General features: G+C 54.4%; 1 protein-coding gene across 8 annotated transcripts in view; it reads left to right on the top strand.

Annotated features, from left to right (window-relative positions):
• Positions 1-12,742: 12,742 nt before the first annotated feature.
• Wnk2 (WNK lysine deficient protein kinase 2) overlaps positions 12,743-18,811 on the top strand; it is a 119,615-nt gene continuing 113,546 nt past the window's right edge. For all 8 annotated transcript variants that reach the window (XM_046457725.2, XM_046457731.2, XM_046457729.2 and 5 more), the window contains exon 1: positions 12,743-13,435. In XM_046457725.2, coding sequence (XP_046313681.1) covers positions 12,758-13,435 — 678 coding nt within the window. In that variant the 5' untranslated portion in view covers positions 12,743-12,757. The remainder of the gene's footprint in view (positions 13,436-18,811) is intronic.

The raw sequence follows: 18,811 nt of genomic DNA, 5'->3' as shown, positions 1-18,811 counted from the left end.
TATAAAGGTGCTCTCTGTCACACTCGCTCTGTCCTCTGTTGCGTTACGTGCAATAAGGAGGCCCTCACCAGATGCCCAGCCTGTGATGGCACCCTGCTCTTGAACCTCCCAGCCTCCAGAACCGTGAGCCAAGTGAACTTCTCTTCTTTATAATTACCCAACCTCATGTATTTTGTTACAGAAAATGGACCAAGACACCAGACCTCTGGGCATGGATATGGAGATAATGCAACTCCTGTACCCAGAATTCAGGGAACAGATTGAGCCCTGTGGAAATTATGGAAAGAGAGATAAAAGACATCATTGGTAATGAGACACTCTGTCCTTAAAGCTGGAGTGCAGTAGCTCAGGTGGACGTTGCAGCGCACACCCCTAGGGGTGGGGTGATGGACTTGAACTCCAGGTGATGTTCAGCACAAACAGCTGATTGCTGCCTCCAAACACCCCCAGCAAAGAATGGGAGGGTCTCCTCTGGATGCACTTTCTCACTTTTGTCAACCTGATAGGTGGACTGTGGTGTCCTGGGAGACTCCCATTATGATTTTAATCAGCAATTTATTTTTTCAAGAGCAAAGTTGCACTTTTTCTTTTTTCATATTTAAGAGCCATCTGCATCTGTTTTTTTTTTTTTTTCCCATGTGGATTCTCTCCTTCCATTGTTTATTTCTCTGTTGGCTTGTTGGTTTCCTGGGTTCTATTTAGTGCCACACTTTTTGCGCTTTTAAAACGGTCCCAGGCTCAGTCCTGGGGTGCTGTCCAGTGTTCCCGAGTCCCCAAAAAGGCAGCAACCTGACTTGGGGAGAAAATAGTTAAGTAAACTTGGATCTGGCGTGAGTCGAGGTGCTGTGGACTGTCGGTTCCATGTTGCTGAGTCAGCAGTCAATGCAGAGAGGGCAAGAGGAAATTGGCTGATCTGTACATGAGCTGATTGCAGTGCCCTGTTTCCTCCCCCGGGAACAATAGTTCTGAACTCATCCCTGTGAATAACCAGAATCAACTGTCTAGACTGTGTAGAGCTAGCTTCTGTATTATGTGCCATTTTTAAAAGGCCTCCCTACTTTGGATCTAGAAATTCACACTCCCCCCCCCCCCCGCCCCTTCCTCTTCCATCTCTTAATCTGGGCCTCCTCTGGTCAGCCTCCTGGCTGCTCCAGGTAAAGATGCCTACCATGCCATCTGGCATGTGATATAGTTATTTTCTGGTATGAGCACCTGATCAGTTGCACAGTGGGCCCCACGGGTATCTGATGCTGCCCTAAGGTCCACGCGGGCACATCTTGTGTTTAAATGAGCCAGGTAACTTCCAGAGACAGTGTCACAAGCAAGCTATGTCATTAACGTAGACCAAGCATGTTTGGTGTCTTTCCACAGTGTCAGAATTTATTGAAGAACAGTACTCATGGATCACCTGAGAGTCAAAAGCCGGATAATCACAAGATCTCTTATTCTTTTCTAATCTTAACTTCTGATATCTATGACCCTCAAGTCACATGTACTTCCTGACAATGATATAGAGAGATATAGGGCATGGAAGACAAAGAAAGGATTAAGGTGGCTTTGAGGTTACAGGATGCTGTGCCAAGAACAGCACAGAGATGTGAAGTCAGAGTCAAAGAGTCACTGCAGGTGGTCAGATAAGGATTTCATTGTTTATTTATTTATTTATTGGTACTGCGGATTTAACACAGGGAACTCAACCACTGAGCCACATCCTCAACCTTTTTTTTTTATTTTTCATTTTGAGACAGTGTCTTAGCTAAGTTGCTTAGGGCCTTGCTAAGTTGCTGAGGCTGGCTTTGAACTAGCGATCCTCCCGCCTCAGCCTCCCAAGCTGCTCGGATCACAGGTGTGAGCCCCATGCCAGGCTCAGATAAGGATTTTAAGTAGTTTTGCAGAGTCTCCAAGGCAGAAGGTACAAATGGCAGCTTTTTTCAGAGCATCAGCTTGGAATGGGCTCGTGGTATTGTCATGGGCAGGAGAAACCGCACTGTGCTAAAGCCCAGAGGGACAGGATCAGAGGTTCATCACTGTGGCAATTTTTCCTGGGCAAGGCTCCTAACAGGTGACCAGGTGACAGGGGTCAGGGACCCACTGTGTCCAGTCTTGGGAATTCTTCTTTCAATGAAGGGGTTATGGCTCAGATGAAATTGATAAGCTCCCGTGTCTGGTGCTTCTGATATGACTTGGGGTGCCCACATGGTTTAGGAGCTCCTTGATTTTGTTTGATAAGTTGGCATGTGTAAGTTATTTGTCAATTTTGTGCCTTATAGTTGGGCCAGGCAGATGGTGATTTTTCATTTGTACAAACAAGGTGTACAAATGAAATCTGCCTTGGTACACGGACTCAAAACGGAGTGACTCATGGCAAACGACTGCTTCACCAAGAGGAGTAAGCCAGGGTTAGGCACATGCTAACTGCTGCCGTTCTATACATCATGGAGTAACTCAGAGCAGGCATCGCCTGCTCTTCCCCAGACAGGCACAGGCAATTCAGACTGACACTCCTGGAAAACAAACAGAAGTCAGGGAGGCCATGTTTATTGCAAAGTGGAAAAACCCCTCATCTGCATTCACATGGCAGATGACGCAGCCCCTGGGGGTTCTCACGGGGGACTCTGTTGCTGCAATTGCCAGGTGGCCTGGGGTCCTGCTGGGTGCAAATTGGAAACTCTGGGCACAGAGACCCCTGCTTGCCCAGGTGTGAGTCAGCCTACCCCAGTCAGGGGAACAAGCCAAGGCTGCGGTCAGAGATGCCCTGGGCAGTGGGTGTAGGCTCTGCTCAGAGGACCCTGCTGCAGGTACTGAACCCAGCCACTGCCTGGTTCCTTTCTACCCTGTCCACAGCCCCTGCTAGTATGTCACTGATCCCCCATGCACCTTGGTGTCTCCTTATGAAACAGGGAGATGAGAACTTGCCCTTGGCAAATTGAGTGGTTCTTCCAAATTGGTGGCTGTTCCTCTCTTTCTGAGTAGGCCCTGCAGGCAAGGCAAGGGCAAGGAAACTGGGGTGTCCTAGCCAAGGTGGGAGTTTTTCCAGAGTTCACTGAAAGCAACTCAATAAACCTGCCCCCCCCCCCCCCCCGTGTGCCCCAGCCCCACACGATGTCATCTCCGCAGCTGTAAAAGCCAACTTGCTTTGCATGCTTCCTGGGCTGCTGGGAACTTCCAGGGGATTTGGAGAAGTTAACAAAGGGGCTGGGTTCGAGTCTCAGCACCACGTATAAATAAATGAATAAAATAAAGGTCCATCAACATCTATAAAAAGAAACAAATTAACAAAGGCAGATGGTGCCAGGCACTGGGATCCATGAGTCTCCACATGCTGCTCACCGCTGAGCCCTTGGCTCCTCTCCTAGCCTTGTTGGGGGCCTATCAGCAACCCCTTTTTAAAGGGGTTGATAAGTTGGCACGTATAAATTATGTAAGAGATACAGCCTGGATATTGAGTAGAGCTGCCTCTTCTACAAAGCACAGAAAAATGCACCAGATCGGAAACATTCCCAGGTGTTGAATTGGTGCGTTTCCTTCCGGTTTCTCGCCCGTGCGCCGTCACTCCCCATTATCTCTAATTCCTTCCTTGCGCTGTTATAAACCTACAAACAGCACTTGCGTGGCTTGATCCTATTTGATTATGTGGGAATAACATGGTTTGCTTAATCATTTTCCCGTTGCAGAGATTTTAGGTGATTGAAGATGCTTATTCTAAATAATCCTTCAGCGAACATCTTTCTGTGTCACGATCCACATCGCTGGTCACCTCATTCATGCAAATTCTCCAAAAGGACTCACTGACTTACACAGTCGGAGCAGCGTGCAGACTCTTGCTCCAGTCACAGACTGTTTTCCAGAAAGCCTGTGCTAGGCTGCACGGCTGCCTCCATTTAAGGGCAGGACAGGACGAGCCCGGGCCGCAGGAGCTATTGGGGCCGGGAGGAAACTTACACCCAAATCAGGGCTCAGCGGTGGCAGCTGACCTGGAGGGCAGTGAACTCATGGGCTTGGGCTTGGGAATTGAGGGCAGGCCATGACTCACCTGGGGCCCAAGAGGACAGAACCCCAAGGGAGAAACCTCACAGGACCTGAAGGCTCACCCCAATGGCCTGAGGACACCAGATGGCAGCTTCAGGGTGGAGACCTGGCCAGTCCTCCTGGGCTCCCTTCCAGGGGCACAACCCGCTGGGTGTGGCAATCGGGCACTATGGATGCCCTCTGCAGGTCATGGATTCCCACCTGACCGATACCAGCACCACCTCAGGGTGACATAAAGGTATTTCCGCAAAGCATTAGCTTTGTCCAGTCACAGACCAAGTGCCAAGTGTTGGTTGTGATTATTATTATCGCCGAGTACAGTGGCACACACCTGTAATTCCAGGGCTGAGGCAGGAGGATCGTGAGTTCAAAGCCAGTCTCAGCAACTTAGTGAGGCCCTAAGCAACTTAGCAAGACCCTGTCTGAAAATAAAAAATAAAAAGGGCTGGGGATGTGGCTCAGCGGTTAAGCACCCCTGGGTGTAATCCTGGTATCAATAATAATAATAATTATTATTATTATCGTCATCATTATTATCAATATTATTATTAGCAGCAAGCTTTAATGGGGTTACACCACTCCCCAGACTTAGGACCCATTCCTAGACTCTCAAGATCTGTGGTTTTGATTCCTGGGGGCAAGAAGCTGCCCAGTGAGTGCGGTTTGGGAGACTGGTCAGTGGAAGCTGGGGCATTGGTGTTCTCCATGCCTGGTTCCTCCTGGCCCCCAGCAGGGCTCCTGGGAGGGAATTTCAAATACCTGCTCATCATAGGACATTTGAGGAGCTAATGCCTAGTACTCTAGACCAAAACAAAATAGGATACATGATCTTCTATTTAGCATATGCCTAATCAGGTAAAATTAAATAATAACCCTGTGCTTAGCAGAAAAAGATTTGAATCCCACTGTGTTCTTAAAAAGTCAATACGAGGGGCTGGGGCTGGGGCTCAGCGGTACAGTGCTCGCTTAGCATGGATGAGGCCCTGGGTTCCATCCTCAGCACCACATAAAAATAAATAAGTAAAATAAAGGTATTGTGTCCAACTATAACTAATTTTTTTTTAAATTTGAAAGATGGGTTTGTATTTTATTTTATATTTATTTTTTTAGAGAGAGAGAGAATTTTAATATTTATTTTTTAGTTTTCGGTGGACACAACATCTTTGTTTGTATGTGGTGCTGAGGATCGGACCCGGGCTGCACGCATGCCAGGCGAGCGCGCTACTGCTTGAGCCACATCCCCAGCCCCAACTAAAAAATTTTTTAAAAATTAATATGTCTGCTGGGCATGGTGGCACATCCTTATAATCTTAGGAGCTTGGGAGACTGAGGCAGGAGGGTCACAAGCTGAAAGCCAGCCTCAGCAACTTAGTGAGGCCCTAAGCAACTTAGTGAGATCCTGTATCTAAATAAAATATTTAAAAAAGGGCTGGGGATTTGTTTCAGTGGTTAAACACCCCTGGGTTCAATCCCCGGTACCACCAAAAAAAAAAAAAGAAAGAAAGAGAAAAATCAATATGTCACATGTCTGTAATCCCAGTTACCTGGGAGGCTAAGGCAGGAACATTGAAATTTTGAGGCCAGCCTTGTCTAGCAAGACCATGTCTCAAAACATGAAAAAGGCTCGGATGTACTGCCAAATATATATATGTCAAAATGTATAGCCAATGAAATATTATTTCCTATAAAAAGGAATCTCACACAACATGCAGAAACCTTGAAAATATTGTGCTCAGTGAAAAAAGACACAAAAGGTCAGATACTGTGTGATTCCATTTGTTTGAAGTGTCCAGAATACAGAAGCCCCTAGAAACTGAAAGGAGGTTAGTGGTTGCCAAGGCCTGGGGTAGGGGCAGGGACTGCTACCAGGAATGGGGTTTTGGGGGGGATGATGACATTTTCGGGAATTAGAGGTGATGGTTCTACAGCATCGTGAATGTACTTAAAACCACTGAATTGCACACTTTAGAAAGGGTGAATTTTATGATATGTGAATCATATCTCAATAAAGTTGTTATTAAAAAATCAACACGTTTTAAAACTTGGGGGCAAAGGAAATGATGTGTCATCTTTTTAATTATAAAAAGAGAAGAAAGGAAATAAAGACAGAGTTCTGCAATGTGCCTCCCTCCCTCCTGTCCCCCAGACTCCATGTCTAGCTCCTCCCACAGGCTGGCCCTGGTTGTGACAAGGACACATGTTCACATCCTCTCTCACAACCAACCTGCTCCCCAGCTCCCTCTTTCCCTGGGTGGGGGGGGGGGCGCCACGGTCTCCCCCTTTTCTCTAAGCACAAGTGAAGAGAAATAGCTGGGTCACCTCTCAGGAAGGCTATACCTGGCAGAAACAAAAGCCGGTCACTGGGGCTGGCTACAGTCCTCCTGTCACACACCACACGTGGCTTTTGGAGATATGCAGAAAGCAAACGTCACTCTGGCTGGTTCTCATCCCAACCAATACAACTTCCGATGTTTCCAGTCGGCCTCGATCCTTACAAACACAGCCTCAGCCCTGATTCTTGCCTCCTACGCCTGGAGATTTGTATGATCCCCGGGAAGAGGATAAGCCTGAGATGCTGCAGAGTGTCCATCATGAACAGTGGGGTCAGCTCAGCAATTGTGCTAAGCCAGTCTTTGGGAATCGTGGCCCTTGGAACACATTTTGTTTCTCAATGCTCTGTCTTTGAGGGACTGTCGCCACCCAGTCCTGCGCCGACAGACAGGCCAAGTGTGGCCCCTGACACTTGAGCTGTCCACACATCTTACTTTCTCCCAGGGGGTACTGAGCCCCTTCCTCCCTGCACTTTGCCAGCTCTGGGCCTGCATCTCCAGGGCCAGCAGGGCAGGGTTCCTCTGAATAACGGGTGCTTGGTGGCCCCTCCCGGGCCCCTATCATCTGTCTTCCCAGCTACGTGGACTGGCTTGATTGGCCAGACCCACAGTAACTAAATCTGAGGTCTTCTGTGGGGCCACCTGGGAGCTGGGATCAGCATTCAGCCCCCACGATGTATGGGGTTCCAGGAACTCCCTCCCCGCAAGAGAAGTGAGCAACCCGAGAGCTCATGGCATGCTCCTAAACAAACACCAAGAAACAACCTGACCAAACAACCCCAGAGCTCTATCCAGGGTCTGTCTGTTCTGTTGCTTGTTCTGTGCAAGCACTCACCTGGCAGGTAGGCAGCTTCTGTTGAGCACCTACTGGAGCCACATGGGTATCAGGCATCACACTAGGATTGCTTGGGACCTTCCAAACTCTTGAGGCCTGGCCCACCCAGGCTCACAGATTTAGAATCTTCAGGTGGAGGGGGCTTCATACTGGGATGCAGAGAGTGAGACAAGGTCACAGGTCTGACCTTGGACTTGGTGAGGCCTCCCCTCCAGGTGGGGAAACACAGGCAGGCCTGTTGGGCTATGTCTTCTTCCAAAACTGTGTTCTTTTTTTTTTTTTCTTTCTCCTCAGTACTGACGATTTTCCTTCCTTCCTTCCTCTTTTTCTTTCTTTCTTTTTCCCCCCTTCCTTCTTTCTGGGGTGCTGAGGGTTCATCCCAGGACCTCACATATGCTAGGCAAGTGTTCCACCACTGACCTACACCCCAGCTGGACAGTTCTACTTTAAACTCTATCTTCTGTGTTACCAGAATTGAGGGTCACTCTGAAATTGACTTCCCTCTAGAATCACAAAGAAGGTTCTACATAGTAACCAGTTTTACTTAGGAGACTGGGGCCACTTTCTGATTCATGTATTGTACTTCAGAACGCTTCTAAGGGAACCCTGTTGTGGAAGGAAAGGGGGCTCCTTACCCATTCATCCCCCAGAGCTAGGTCACCTGGAAGTGCTGCCTCATTCTTCCCGGCCCTCCCTGTCCACCCGAGGCCCTCCCTGTCCACCCGAGGCCCTCCCTGTCCACCCGAGGCCCTCCCTGTCCACCCGAGGCCCTCCCTGTCCACCCGAGGCCCTCCCTGTCCACCCGAGGCCCTCCCTGTCCACCCGAGGCCCTCCCTGTCCACCCGAGGCCCTCCCTGTCCACCCGAGGCCCTCCCTGTCCACCCGAGGCCCTTCCTGTCCACCCGAGGCCCTTCCTGTCCACCCGAGGCCCTCCCTGTCCACCCGAGGCCCTTCCTGACCAGGAGCTCCCATCTCACTGGGGAGCAAGACCTAGGGCTAGAAGATGCTCTGACTCGGTGTGACTCCGACACCCACTGCTGTCTGCCTCCTATGACCCACCAGCCACGCACCTGTCCTCTGCTCTTGACCACCCCTTGTGGTCTGGCTCCAACCTTCTCTAGGTCTCAAAAAAGCCTTCCTGGGTCCCCCAGGACACTCCCCCACCTCCTGGGGCTCTGTTCTCCCAGTACTATCCCCACCCATCTGCTGTCCCACTGGGGTGTCCTCCCTAAGGGGAAACTCAGAGGGGTCCTTACTGTGCTGGCCCTGAGCACTAGAGGGCTGATGAGTCCCTCAGAGGAAGACCTACCTGGGCAGTGCCTGGGGACCAGGCTCCTGAGAGGCAAGGTCAGACCCTCCTTCTAACTAGTAGCTTCCATGTACCCTAATGTGAGCAGAGGCAATGGAGCTGGCCCTGTCCTTCCCTACCACAGACACTTGTTGAGCACTTATTGTATACCAAGACTGTTGGGCACGGCCACTGTGCTCACCTCACAGGTGAGTAAACAGACCACATGGTCCTGGAACTTTATCTGCAGAGGCAGGTGTGTTTGCAGGTGCTCTGCTAGCTCAGGTGGGTCTTGGGGAAACTTGTCTCACGCAAGGGCTCGGGATTGGGGCACTGGGGGCCATGGGGCAGAATTGCTGTCTTCATTCTGTGACCTTGAAGAGTTACTTAAAGTTGAGAAGTCTCTGGGCTAGGTCTCAGTGTACACATCTGTGAAAAGGAGGTAATCACGCCTACCTGGCCTGTCAGCCTTCAGGATGGCTGTCCTCAGCATCAAAGACAGATGCTATAACATGACCCTGGGACATGGGCTTTGCCCTTCTACAGTCTTAGGTCATCGAGCCTCAGGACAACCAGCAAAACAACAGGCAATGCTTATTCTCCCTATCTCACTACAAGGAACGTGGAGGCTCAGAGATGTTCAGTTGAACTGGCTAGGGCACACAGTGTGTCTCATCAAAGTCCTGGCTTACAACTGGGCACAGTGATGCATGTCTGTAATTCCAGCAGTTTGGAAGGCCAAGGCAGGGAGATTGCAAGTTCAAGGCCAGCCTCAGCAACTTAGTGAGGCCCTAAGTGACTCAGCAAAACCCTGTCTCAATTCTTTTTTTTTTTTTTGGTACTGAGGATTGAATCCCGGGGTGCTTAAACACTGAGCCACATCCCTAGCCTCCTTTTATTTATTTTTTTAAATTTATTTTTTAAAATATTTTTTTAGTTGTTTATGGACCTTTATTTTATTCATTTATTTATATGTGGTGCTGGGAATCAAATCCAGTGCCTCACACATGCAAGGCAAGTGCTCTGCCACTGAGCCACAACCCCAGCCCCCACTAGCCGCCTTTTAAATATTTTATTTAGAGACAGGGTCTGGCTGAGTTGCTAAGTGCCTTGATAAGTTGCTGAGGTTGGCTTTGAACTCTCCATCCTCCTGTCTCAGCCTCCCAAACAAAATTAAAAAGGATTGGGAATGTATCTTGGTGTTAAAACAGCCCTGGGTTGAATCCCCATTACCAATAAATAAATAAATAAATAAAAATAAAAAATAAAAAAGTATGGCTTCCAATTTCTGATCAAGGAACTCTGAGATTCTACCTGCTAGAATCCCAGGAACTGCTCCTGAGGCTAGCTTGAGATTCCTTGTCCCATAGCTCCTGAGCTGGGGACTGTAGTGGTCATGAGCTGGCACAGGGAATGAGTTCTCCATCATGAGAGGCCTGTGAGCCAACTGTGAAATCATCCTCAGGGGGTCAGAGCACACACAGCCCTAGATCAGGAGCAGGATCTCCCTTCCCTCCGCATCCTGGGTTGTTCTCCCTGCTTTGCTGGTGTGACCACACTTCTCCACAAACATCAACACATGTGTGAGGGCAGTAGATGCTGGAGCTGATGAGAACTTCTAGCCATTTCCTCCATCACCAGGCAGGCATGATGCCACAGGCTGCCAATGCGACCTGTCAGAGCAGCAGGCTGGTGGGCATCAGGCTGGTGGGCATCAGCTCTAGAACTTGCTTAGCTCCATCCTATGTTGGTTTTCCCTTGGATAAGCCTGAACAAACTGGTCATGGGCAGGCTGGGACTCAGGATGCCCTTTCTGGACTGACCAAGCCCAGGAGGAACTGGCAGACCTTTAATGTGGCCAAGCCAGGATGATAAGGTCTGTTCTGCAGAGTGGATACTGAGGCTCAGAAAGGGCTGGACTTGCCCACGTCCTTCAGAATGTGAGGGGCAAGACAGGTGTCTGTAGCCTGCACAGAAAGACAGAATGCTTCTCATCAGCTCTCTACCTCTGCTGGAAGCTCCCACCCCTCCCTGGCCTGGGAGGTGCGGCTCAGATCACTGTCTCAGGGCTGCTCAGACCTGTAGAGCTGGCATCTGCTGATCTGCTTCCTGCTTCTGTGGGCTCTGTGCTCTTGCCTGTCCTGCAAGGTAGGTGTGGGATTAGATAACATAAATTAACAGGCATATGCCAAAGCCTAGCCCAGTGCCAAGCACACCGAACCACCAGATCTCTGGAGGGAAAGTCCTGATGGGAGATGTTTGCCAATTTCCATAGTGTAAATACTTCCAGTATTGCGACTTTAGGCTACGGTGTGGCATCTCGGAACTCAGAGCTGGGAAGACATTGAACGTTGGCCTTCATAAAGTTGTTTCCAGTTGGCGCCAGCACCTGCTGCTAGCGCCCAGCAGGGCCCAGGAAGTCCTGCTGTGCTGGGTGACAGTTGGATTGGAACCTGCTTCCCTCTAATTGTGAATGCTTGGTATCTACTCTGCTGGCTTTTATGTCACATGAGTTGCTTTGTTACAAAGGCTCCAGGGCCAATAGGCCATGGTCATCCATCTCTAAATGGTTGTGCAGATCTGACCTGGTGTCACACCAGGGGGGTGGATACTGAGATGAGAATACTCTGACATCTCCCTTGCGCCCTGGTTTCCTCACCTGGAAGCAGGTGCAGTGACTGTGAGATACAGGTCTTGGAGGATTGGGTGAGGGTGAGGTGCTAGTTCAACATGGTGCCTGGAGCAGTACTTAGAAATAAGTACAGTCTGGCCATAGTCTACCCGCTGCAGTGAGATTCAGAGATGCCCACAAGTGGGGCTTGCCTGTGGGAGTTGAGAGGAGTAAGCTGGAGGGAGAGATCATGCCCAGAAGAGGCAGCATTCTGCAGAGGTGAGAGATGAAGAGAACTTTGGGTCGAGGGATTTCTGACAGTCTCTCCACGCCCCCAGACACGGTATTCTAGCGCAGACTCGGTATTGGGAGCTCTGGAATTTAGAGTAGGTAGCTTCTGCCTTTGGGGCCTCTGTTGCTCCATGATCATTGCTATCGGTCTCCCTGGGTGACAGGGACACCCTCGTAGACCGTGTAAATACAGCAAGGGCGGACACTCTCATCCCTGACTGTGTTTAGCCCGGGCTTGGGCTCCTGAGGGTAGGGTACCCTGGTCCTCTTCCTAAATACCCATTTTGTCGGGACACAGGTTCCCAGGTCTGTTGCTCTGGCTATGGTACTGTGAGGCAAGGAGCCTGCTATCGCCTCCCAGGGAAAAATGGGGGCCCTGCATGGCCAACAGCCCTGCGGAGTGTTCTAAAGAGCTTCACAGGTCAGGAGTTGGCCTGGATGCGGCAGCCGCCCGGGAGGCAACAGGAGAGGTTCCGCAGGTGTCCGCGCGCGCCCGAAGCCAGGTGGGCGTGCCAGGCCCCGCCCCGCGCGCCAGCCGGGGGCGGGACGAGCGGACGCCCCGCCCTCCCCGCGCGCCGGGTCGGAGCCGGTGCGGGAGCGGAGGCGCGCTGAGCCGCCAGGAGCACTCGGGAGCGCGGTCCCGCAGTGGCCCGGCCCGAAGGGAGCAGCGCGCAGGAGCGGAGCAGCGCTACGACCCCCCGCCTTAGCGCGGACCCCGCCCCAGCGCAGACCCGGCCCCAAGCGCGGACCCTGGCCCTGGAGCGCGGCCTCGCCCGCCTCGCCCTCTCTGGCCACCCGGCCGCGGGCATGGACGGCGCCCGCTCGCCCTGTGAGTGCCGAGCCCTCCCGCCCGCCGCCTTTGTGTGCGCGCCGCGCCGCCGCAGCCCCTTCCCCGCGCGCCCCTCCCGCGCCCCGGGCCCGCGTCCTTTGTGGAGCAGCCGCCTGGCCGGTGCCTCCCCCCGCCCCGGGCCTCCCTGTCCCCTTTGCAGCGTCCCCCTGGACAACCCAGCAGGCCCTCCTCCCGGGCCTGGGGGCTGGGCCCCTTTTCTCCGGCCTCCTGGTCCCTTTGCAGCCCCTCCGGGCCCTCAGGGACATCCAGCAGGTCCTCCCTCTCAGGGTCCCAGTGACAGCCCAGGACAGGCCTTCTCCGCAGCCCGGGGCTGAGCAGGGCACGTCCCCCATTCCAATCCGGACCTCCCAGTGCAGTCTGCAGCCCCTTTCTCCGAAGCCCCCAGGGACAGCCCGGCAGGCCCCCTCCGAGGTCGGGGCTGGGCAGGGCGCGGGCCCCGGGGCGGCGCTGTCTCATCCCGTGGCTCGGGCAGGTGCGGCGGGACCGGCGCTCACGCGGGCCTGTGTGTCCTTGGCCCGCAGAGATGGACCGCGATGGCGGCCGCCGAGACGCCCCCGGCGCGCTGATGGAGGCCGGGCGCGGCGCGGGGCCCGCGGGCATGGCGGAGCCGCGGGCTAGGGCGGCGCGGCCCGGGCCCCAGCGCTTCCTGCGGCGCAGCGTGGTAGAGTCGGACCAGGAGGAGCCGCCGGGCCTGGAGGCCACCGAGGCACAGAGCGCACAGCCCCCGCAGCCCCTGCAGCGCCGGGTGCTTCTGCTCTGCAAGACGCGCCGCCTCATCGCAGAGCGCGCCCGTGGCCGCCCTGCCGCCCCCGCGCCCGCCGCGCCTGCAGCGCCTTCGAGTGCCCCGGGAACCCCCTCGGACCCCGGCCCGGAGCCTGCGGGCGCCCGTGAGCCCAGCCCGGACCCTGCTGCTGCGGCAACCGCGCAGGTCCCCGACGACGGCCCGCGGGGGGAGGAGGAGGCGGCGGCAGCGAGGCAGGAGGACGCTGGAGCCACCGAGGCGAAGCCCGAGCCCGGGCGCGCACGGAAGGATGAACCAGAGGAGGAGGAGGACGACGAGGACGATCTCAAGGCCGTGGCCACCTCTTTGGACGGCCGCTTTCTTAAGTTTGACATCGAGCTGGGCCGGGGCTCCTTCAAGACAGTCTACAAGGGTCTGGACACCGAGACCTGGGTGGAGGTGGCCTGGTGCGAACTGCAGGTGAGGGCTCGCTGCCCGCAGGTGGGCTGTGTGAGAATGCGTCCTTGGGCGCGTCCTTGCTCCTGAGCTGGCCTTAGGCAGCCCTGAGGATGGCGGGGGCTGCCGAGTGTGTCACCTTCTGTGTGGGTGGCCTGTGTGGACAGCGCACAAGAGGCCGATCTGTGTCTGTGCTGACTGGGGCTTGTCAGCCCACTTGATGGCAGAGGTCAATGTTGGGCTTTGTACTGTGTGTGTCCACGCTGTGGGGGGCGTTAGAGAGGGGGCACTTGGGGGCTGTGTACTTTGAAGAGCCCTCCTAACCCACTTCACTGTTCCAATAGAGCCTAGAGGCTGTGTGAGGGCGTCAAGACCTCTCAAAGGGTAGTTTGGGGCCTCTCAACTGCCCTTAAATTAGTAGCTTCCTGTGTCCTGGAAGGTGTAGGTGCCTCAGCCTACAGGCTACAGGACTTCCTCTGACCCAGGGATCTGTGACCCAGGGATGGTGCCTGGTGCTGTCCTGGGACCTGCTGAGCAAGCTTTGGAAGCCCTGTGCATAGCCTCTAGGTGCTCCCAGGGCTCCATCTATTCACCAGTTGGATGTGTGAGAGCCCTTAAATCCAAGTCATGCAAAACGCTAGTGGGTTTTTTCCTTCCCTTCTTTTTTCTTGGATGCAAAGGCTCTGGGCGTGCAAATTTCTTAACCTTGCCCTCACGTTCGCTGTGTCAGCCCAGGCCCTGGAAGATTATATAAAAGGCAACCCTAGGCCAGCCTTGGAAGAGGAGGCAGCTCCTGTCACAGGGGGTGTTTACAGGCCCTCCCTCTTTGGGAGGGGGCAGCTGTCAGGCAGAGGCCGGCCTGGGAGAGCGCTACCCCACTGGCCTGTAAAGTTAGCTGGCCTTCCAGGCTGACGCAGGCTGGGCGAGCCAGGGCAAGCTGGGTGCCAGGGCCGCAGGCCACACTGCAGGATGCCTGCATTTTTGGCCCACAAATGGGAATTCAGTTACTGTGTCCTCCAGCCCCTGCAGGGTGACCTGCCCGGGTGTGCAAGCCGGGCTCTTGTGGTGGGTGTTGACCTGCCGTGAGCCCTTCCCCCAAGACGAAGAGCTCCAAGGTCTTGCCTCTCCTCCGTGGTTCTGTGTGGCTTTGTGTGATGGGGGTCTGTGGTATCCTTCAGGGTCCTTCAGGAGGGGCTGAGGAGATCCTCTCTCCTCCCACCTGCACCACAGATTCTAAGCCTTGCCAAAAGGTGGCCTTGGTGGCAAGAGGTGGCCTTGATGGAATAGAATGGATATGTGGGTGGGGCAGGTTCCAAGGGCTGGGGTCCTGGGATGTGTGCACCGTGTGTTCCTGCTACCTACGTGAGAGGCAGAGGGGAGGGAGGATCCAGGAAGGGGAAATGAGGATTCTTGGTTCTGGAGCCTGGTAGGAGCTTTGGCTCCCCACCTCCCTGCTCTGGCTAGATGACCAGCATGGCTCTCTGAACACGCACTGGTGCTGTGGCCTCAGAATGCCACTGCGGGCGGAGGGCAGAGGAGTGCTGCAGCAGGCTGGATGTGAGTTAGACCTCTGCAGCCTGAGCCTGCTGATCTGGCTGAGGCAGTGCAGGAGCATATGACTCTGGGAGCTTGTTAATTCTCCTTCCCTTTAAGGAAAGGCCGTCCGTCCGTTCAGTCGCTGGGTCTGCCTGTGGTGAGCAGGGCAGCGGGGTGGGGCTTGGCCTCCATCCAGGGGTCTTTTCTCCTTGGCTCTAGATAGGAGTGGAAAGGTTGGGGGTAGTTTCTGGACTAGAGAGTGCTGTTCCTTGCCCTGGGGTTACTAGGCACCCCCTCCCAGCTGGTGGGGAAGCTGCCCCCACACTCCCCCAACAAGAGGTGCCTCTCCTGTTCAACCAGGCCGAGGTACATGCCGGGAGGCCACCTCCCTCTGCCTGGACTGATCTGGGAGGGTTTTCTCTGGCAGAGTTCTGAACCTACTTAGAAGAGCCCCTTTATTGAGAACCTCTTGTGTGACAGGTTTAGCCTGGGACCTCCTCATCACAAACCATGAGGTCATGGGGTCATGGAGTAACCTCCTGAGGCCACCCAAGAGGAGTTGGCAAGGGGCATTTTGGGACCAGGGAAGAAGGACATCAGCCTGGAGTGGAGGATGGAACCCACCCAGGGTCCCCTGTGTGGTGACTGGGCTGTGGGGCAGGGCTGAGTGGGGTGATGTAGGCAGCAGGGGTTCTACACATAAGAAGCCCCTATGTCAGGATGGGGACTAGGGCAGGGGCGTTGGAGTCCTTGAGAGAGGGTCACTCCTGGGTGTGGTATAGAGTCAGGCCTCACCAACCAACAGTGCAGAGGGCCTGCCTGGCTGGTGGAGGGCGACAGGTGGCCACTCTTGCTAGCCAGGTTGGCTTTGTGCCAGGGGTGGGTGCCTTCTCGTTGCACAGTGTGGTGAGGTTCATTTTGCCTCCTGGTCCCCCGTGTTTCTGGGCACTGGGAGAGGGGCCTCCTGGGAGTCCAGGTTTGCATGGTGGAGGGACAGTCTGTCAGAGTGTTGCCTTCAGTCAGGGTGGCCTTGTGGTCTCTGGGTCTCTATTCCTCTCTTCTGGCCCAGAGTGCCTCTGCGGGAGTGGCCTCCCTTTGGGTATGCCGGAATCTGGCTGGTGGCTGTTTCCTTTTCATGACCTGGTTGGGCTGGGGTCTTCTGGGCCCCTTTCCCCCCACTGGAGACCAGAGAGGTGCATTGCTTGCTGACTCTTTCCAGGGTTTCCTGCTAAGGGGCAGAAATGTCCCAATCTTGGACCTAGCGAGTAGCTTAGAGGACATCTGATTTCCTTCCATGACTTGGTGTTGAAAGAAGTTTGCAGGGAGAACTGTGTGTGCTTATCTCACCTCCAAGGGCAAGATGCCACACCTGAATTCTCTAGAGGGCCAAAGCTGAAACTGGAACTATTATTATTGTCGTTATTGTTATTGGTGTGGGGAGTAAGCCATTTAAAAAATAGCTTTTGAGTGAACTTTTATTTTTGGCACCAAAGCGCGTTACAGTGACCATGAAGGAAGTGAAAATACTGTCAGACTCCCATCCCCTTCCCACACCCCTTCTCTTTCCTGGGACTATCCCATGTGGCCTTGGCCCTCTTTGGCCAGCTCTGGTCCTGTATAGATCCCTTTCCCATCAGACAGCCTGCGAGGCAGCTTAGGACTCCCCTGTCAGCTCTGGGCATGGCTACCTGGTTGCTGGGGTCCCACCTGGGCATTGCTCAGCCTCCATCAAGGTTCACCTCTGTGGTGTGGGAGACACGTGCCTGGCAGGGCAAACTCACAGCACAGGGATGACAGTGCCTAGAAGCGGGTGGCACTGAGGGGCTCCTGGCGTGTTGTGGCCACAGAGCGGTGATAGGGAACCTGGTGCATCCCCATGGCTGCCTCTTGGGGTGCCTTGTGTTGGGGAGCCTGTTCCGCCTCTGGATGTTGACTTTCATGTCTTCCTTAACTCTTGACTACATGGGTGACCGAGCTGACACTGTCCCATGTGACTTAGAAATCCCTCTTCCCTTGTTGGCCAGGGGTCCTGGGAAAACGCCCCGGCCACTGTCCAGAACCTGTTGAAGTGGCCTGCTGACTTTTCCTGGCCCTGCCTGCTTCTGCTCTGTCTCTCGGGGACCCTGGGGAAGGGGCGGAAGGGGACCCTGTCCGTGTCCTCTACTTTCAGGAGATGCAGGGTCTCAGACCCTTTGTAACCCTGCCTTCCACAGAAAGCCACTGTGCCCTGTTGGTCTGGGACCTGTGATCCCTAGATGGTGACTTTCGGGGATCCATCTGCCTTGTGGAGACCTTCATTTCTGACTCTCAGCTCAGCACTGGCTGGGCCCTGGCAGAGCAGGGCCTAAAGAGAATGGGGGCTGGGGCGTCCAGTTCTGCCCTGCTTGAGCCTTGCCAGCTGGGCCACCCAAACCTGAGAGGGGTCCTCCTGCGGCACTGTGAGGTGGTGATGGCCATCTCAGAGCTGTGTTCCCACCTCTCAAGAGCCTGAATGCTTTGCATCGGTGGCCTTGTGTGGGGGGCCCGACTGCTGCCTGGCCTGCCTTCACCCCCACCCTACTGATGCCCAGAGGGGTGGGGACAGGGATAGGGGGGACACGAGGAAGCAGTGGTGTTCCTCACAGAGACCAGACTCTCTGCAAGGGCTCAGGCTGATTTGACCGGTGGCCACCTGCCTGTGTGTGTGTGAAACTTCCTGTTGCTTCATTCTGTTGAGGGAGCTGGGATTTGGCATTAGCGGGATGGCAGCGCTGAGTTTATGTTCTTGGGTGAGATGTTTCACGCTTCACCCTGACCGAGGTTTTGTTTTGATTGGTGAGAAAGGCTGGTGCTGGGTGTCCTTAGGCCTGTGGAGATGGCTGTCCTGCCATAGACTCAAGGTCCCCTCCTCCCCCTGAGTGGTGTCGTGAGGTGTGTGTGGTCAGCAATGACTACGAGCAGCCTAAACTGTGGCTGCCATCGTGGGGGGGGGGCAGAAGAGGGTGTGGCACTGTGGCTTGTCCCCCGTTGCAAGCCATTTCTGGGCAGTTGGACATGTGCTTTTGAGGTGTCCTCAGAGGCCCTGGACTTCAGAGGTGCCCAGCTGAGCCTGGTTTAGGGCCAGGTTGCTGTGTGACTCAGAGTAAGCTGCATTGCCCTTCTGAGCCCTGAGAGAAAGGCCAGGATGGTCTCCCACGTGAGGGGCAAACCTGCATACGCGGCTTGTTTTTCCTGCTGTCCCTTAGCAATGTCTTCTCAGCTCTGTGACCTGTGAGGAAGCCTGAGAGGACAATCACATATGCCTCCTGCAGCACCAGCACCAGAACTCTCTGTGACAGTAGAGATGGCTGTCTCCATCGTCTCTCTACATGCCCTGCTGAGCACCCCGCGGGGGCTAGGGCAGGTGGACATCGCATCCTTGATCTTTCCTACAAGAAGTGGGCAGAGTGGCCATGAGATAAAACTGAGGCCTGGGTGACCTTGATGCGGTCATAAGGATGCCAGCCAGGCAAGGCAGGGACCAACTACAAACCAGCTAACGGAAAGGGGCCCAAGAGGCCTGGGGACCTGTTAGGGCTGCACGAGGCCCAGGCGGTGTGTGACTGTTGCTTCATTCTGTTGAGGGAGCTGGGACTTGGCACTAGCTGAATGGCTAAACAGCACTCCGGGGCGAAGGACCTCGGCTAGGTGATGGCTGTGTCAGCCTCAGGCTCCTGGAGTAAGTGTCGGCCGGGGATGCTCCCAGTCACTTGGTCACCTGGAAGGTTGGACCGTTCCTGAGGCTCTCGTCCCCTAACTTGCTTCATTGTTTCGAGGGGTAGCTCTAAGGTGGGGCCAGGCTCTGTGGATGTGCGGCCATCTCTCTGCTAGCTAGAGGTGACATCA

Source organism: Marmota monax, unplaced genomic scaffold (genome assembly GCF_021218885.2).
Source record: "Marmota monax isolate L192 unplaced genomic scaffold, Marmota_monax_Labrador192_F-V1.1 WCK01_AAM20220418_F8-fsc00231, whole genome shotgun sequence".
Classification (NCBI taxonomy): Eukaryota; Metazoa; Chordata; class Mammalia; order Rodentia; family Sciuridae; genus Marmota; species Marmota monax.
Note: the sequence above shows the minus strand (reverse complement) of the source record. Positions and strands in the feature narration are given on the sequence as shown.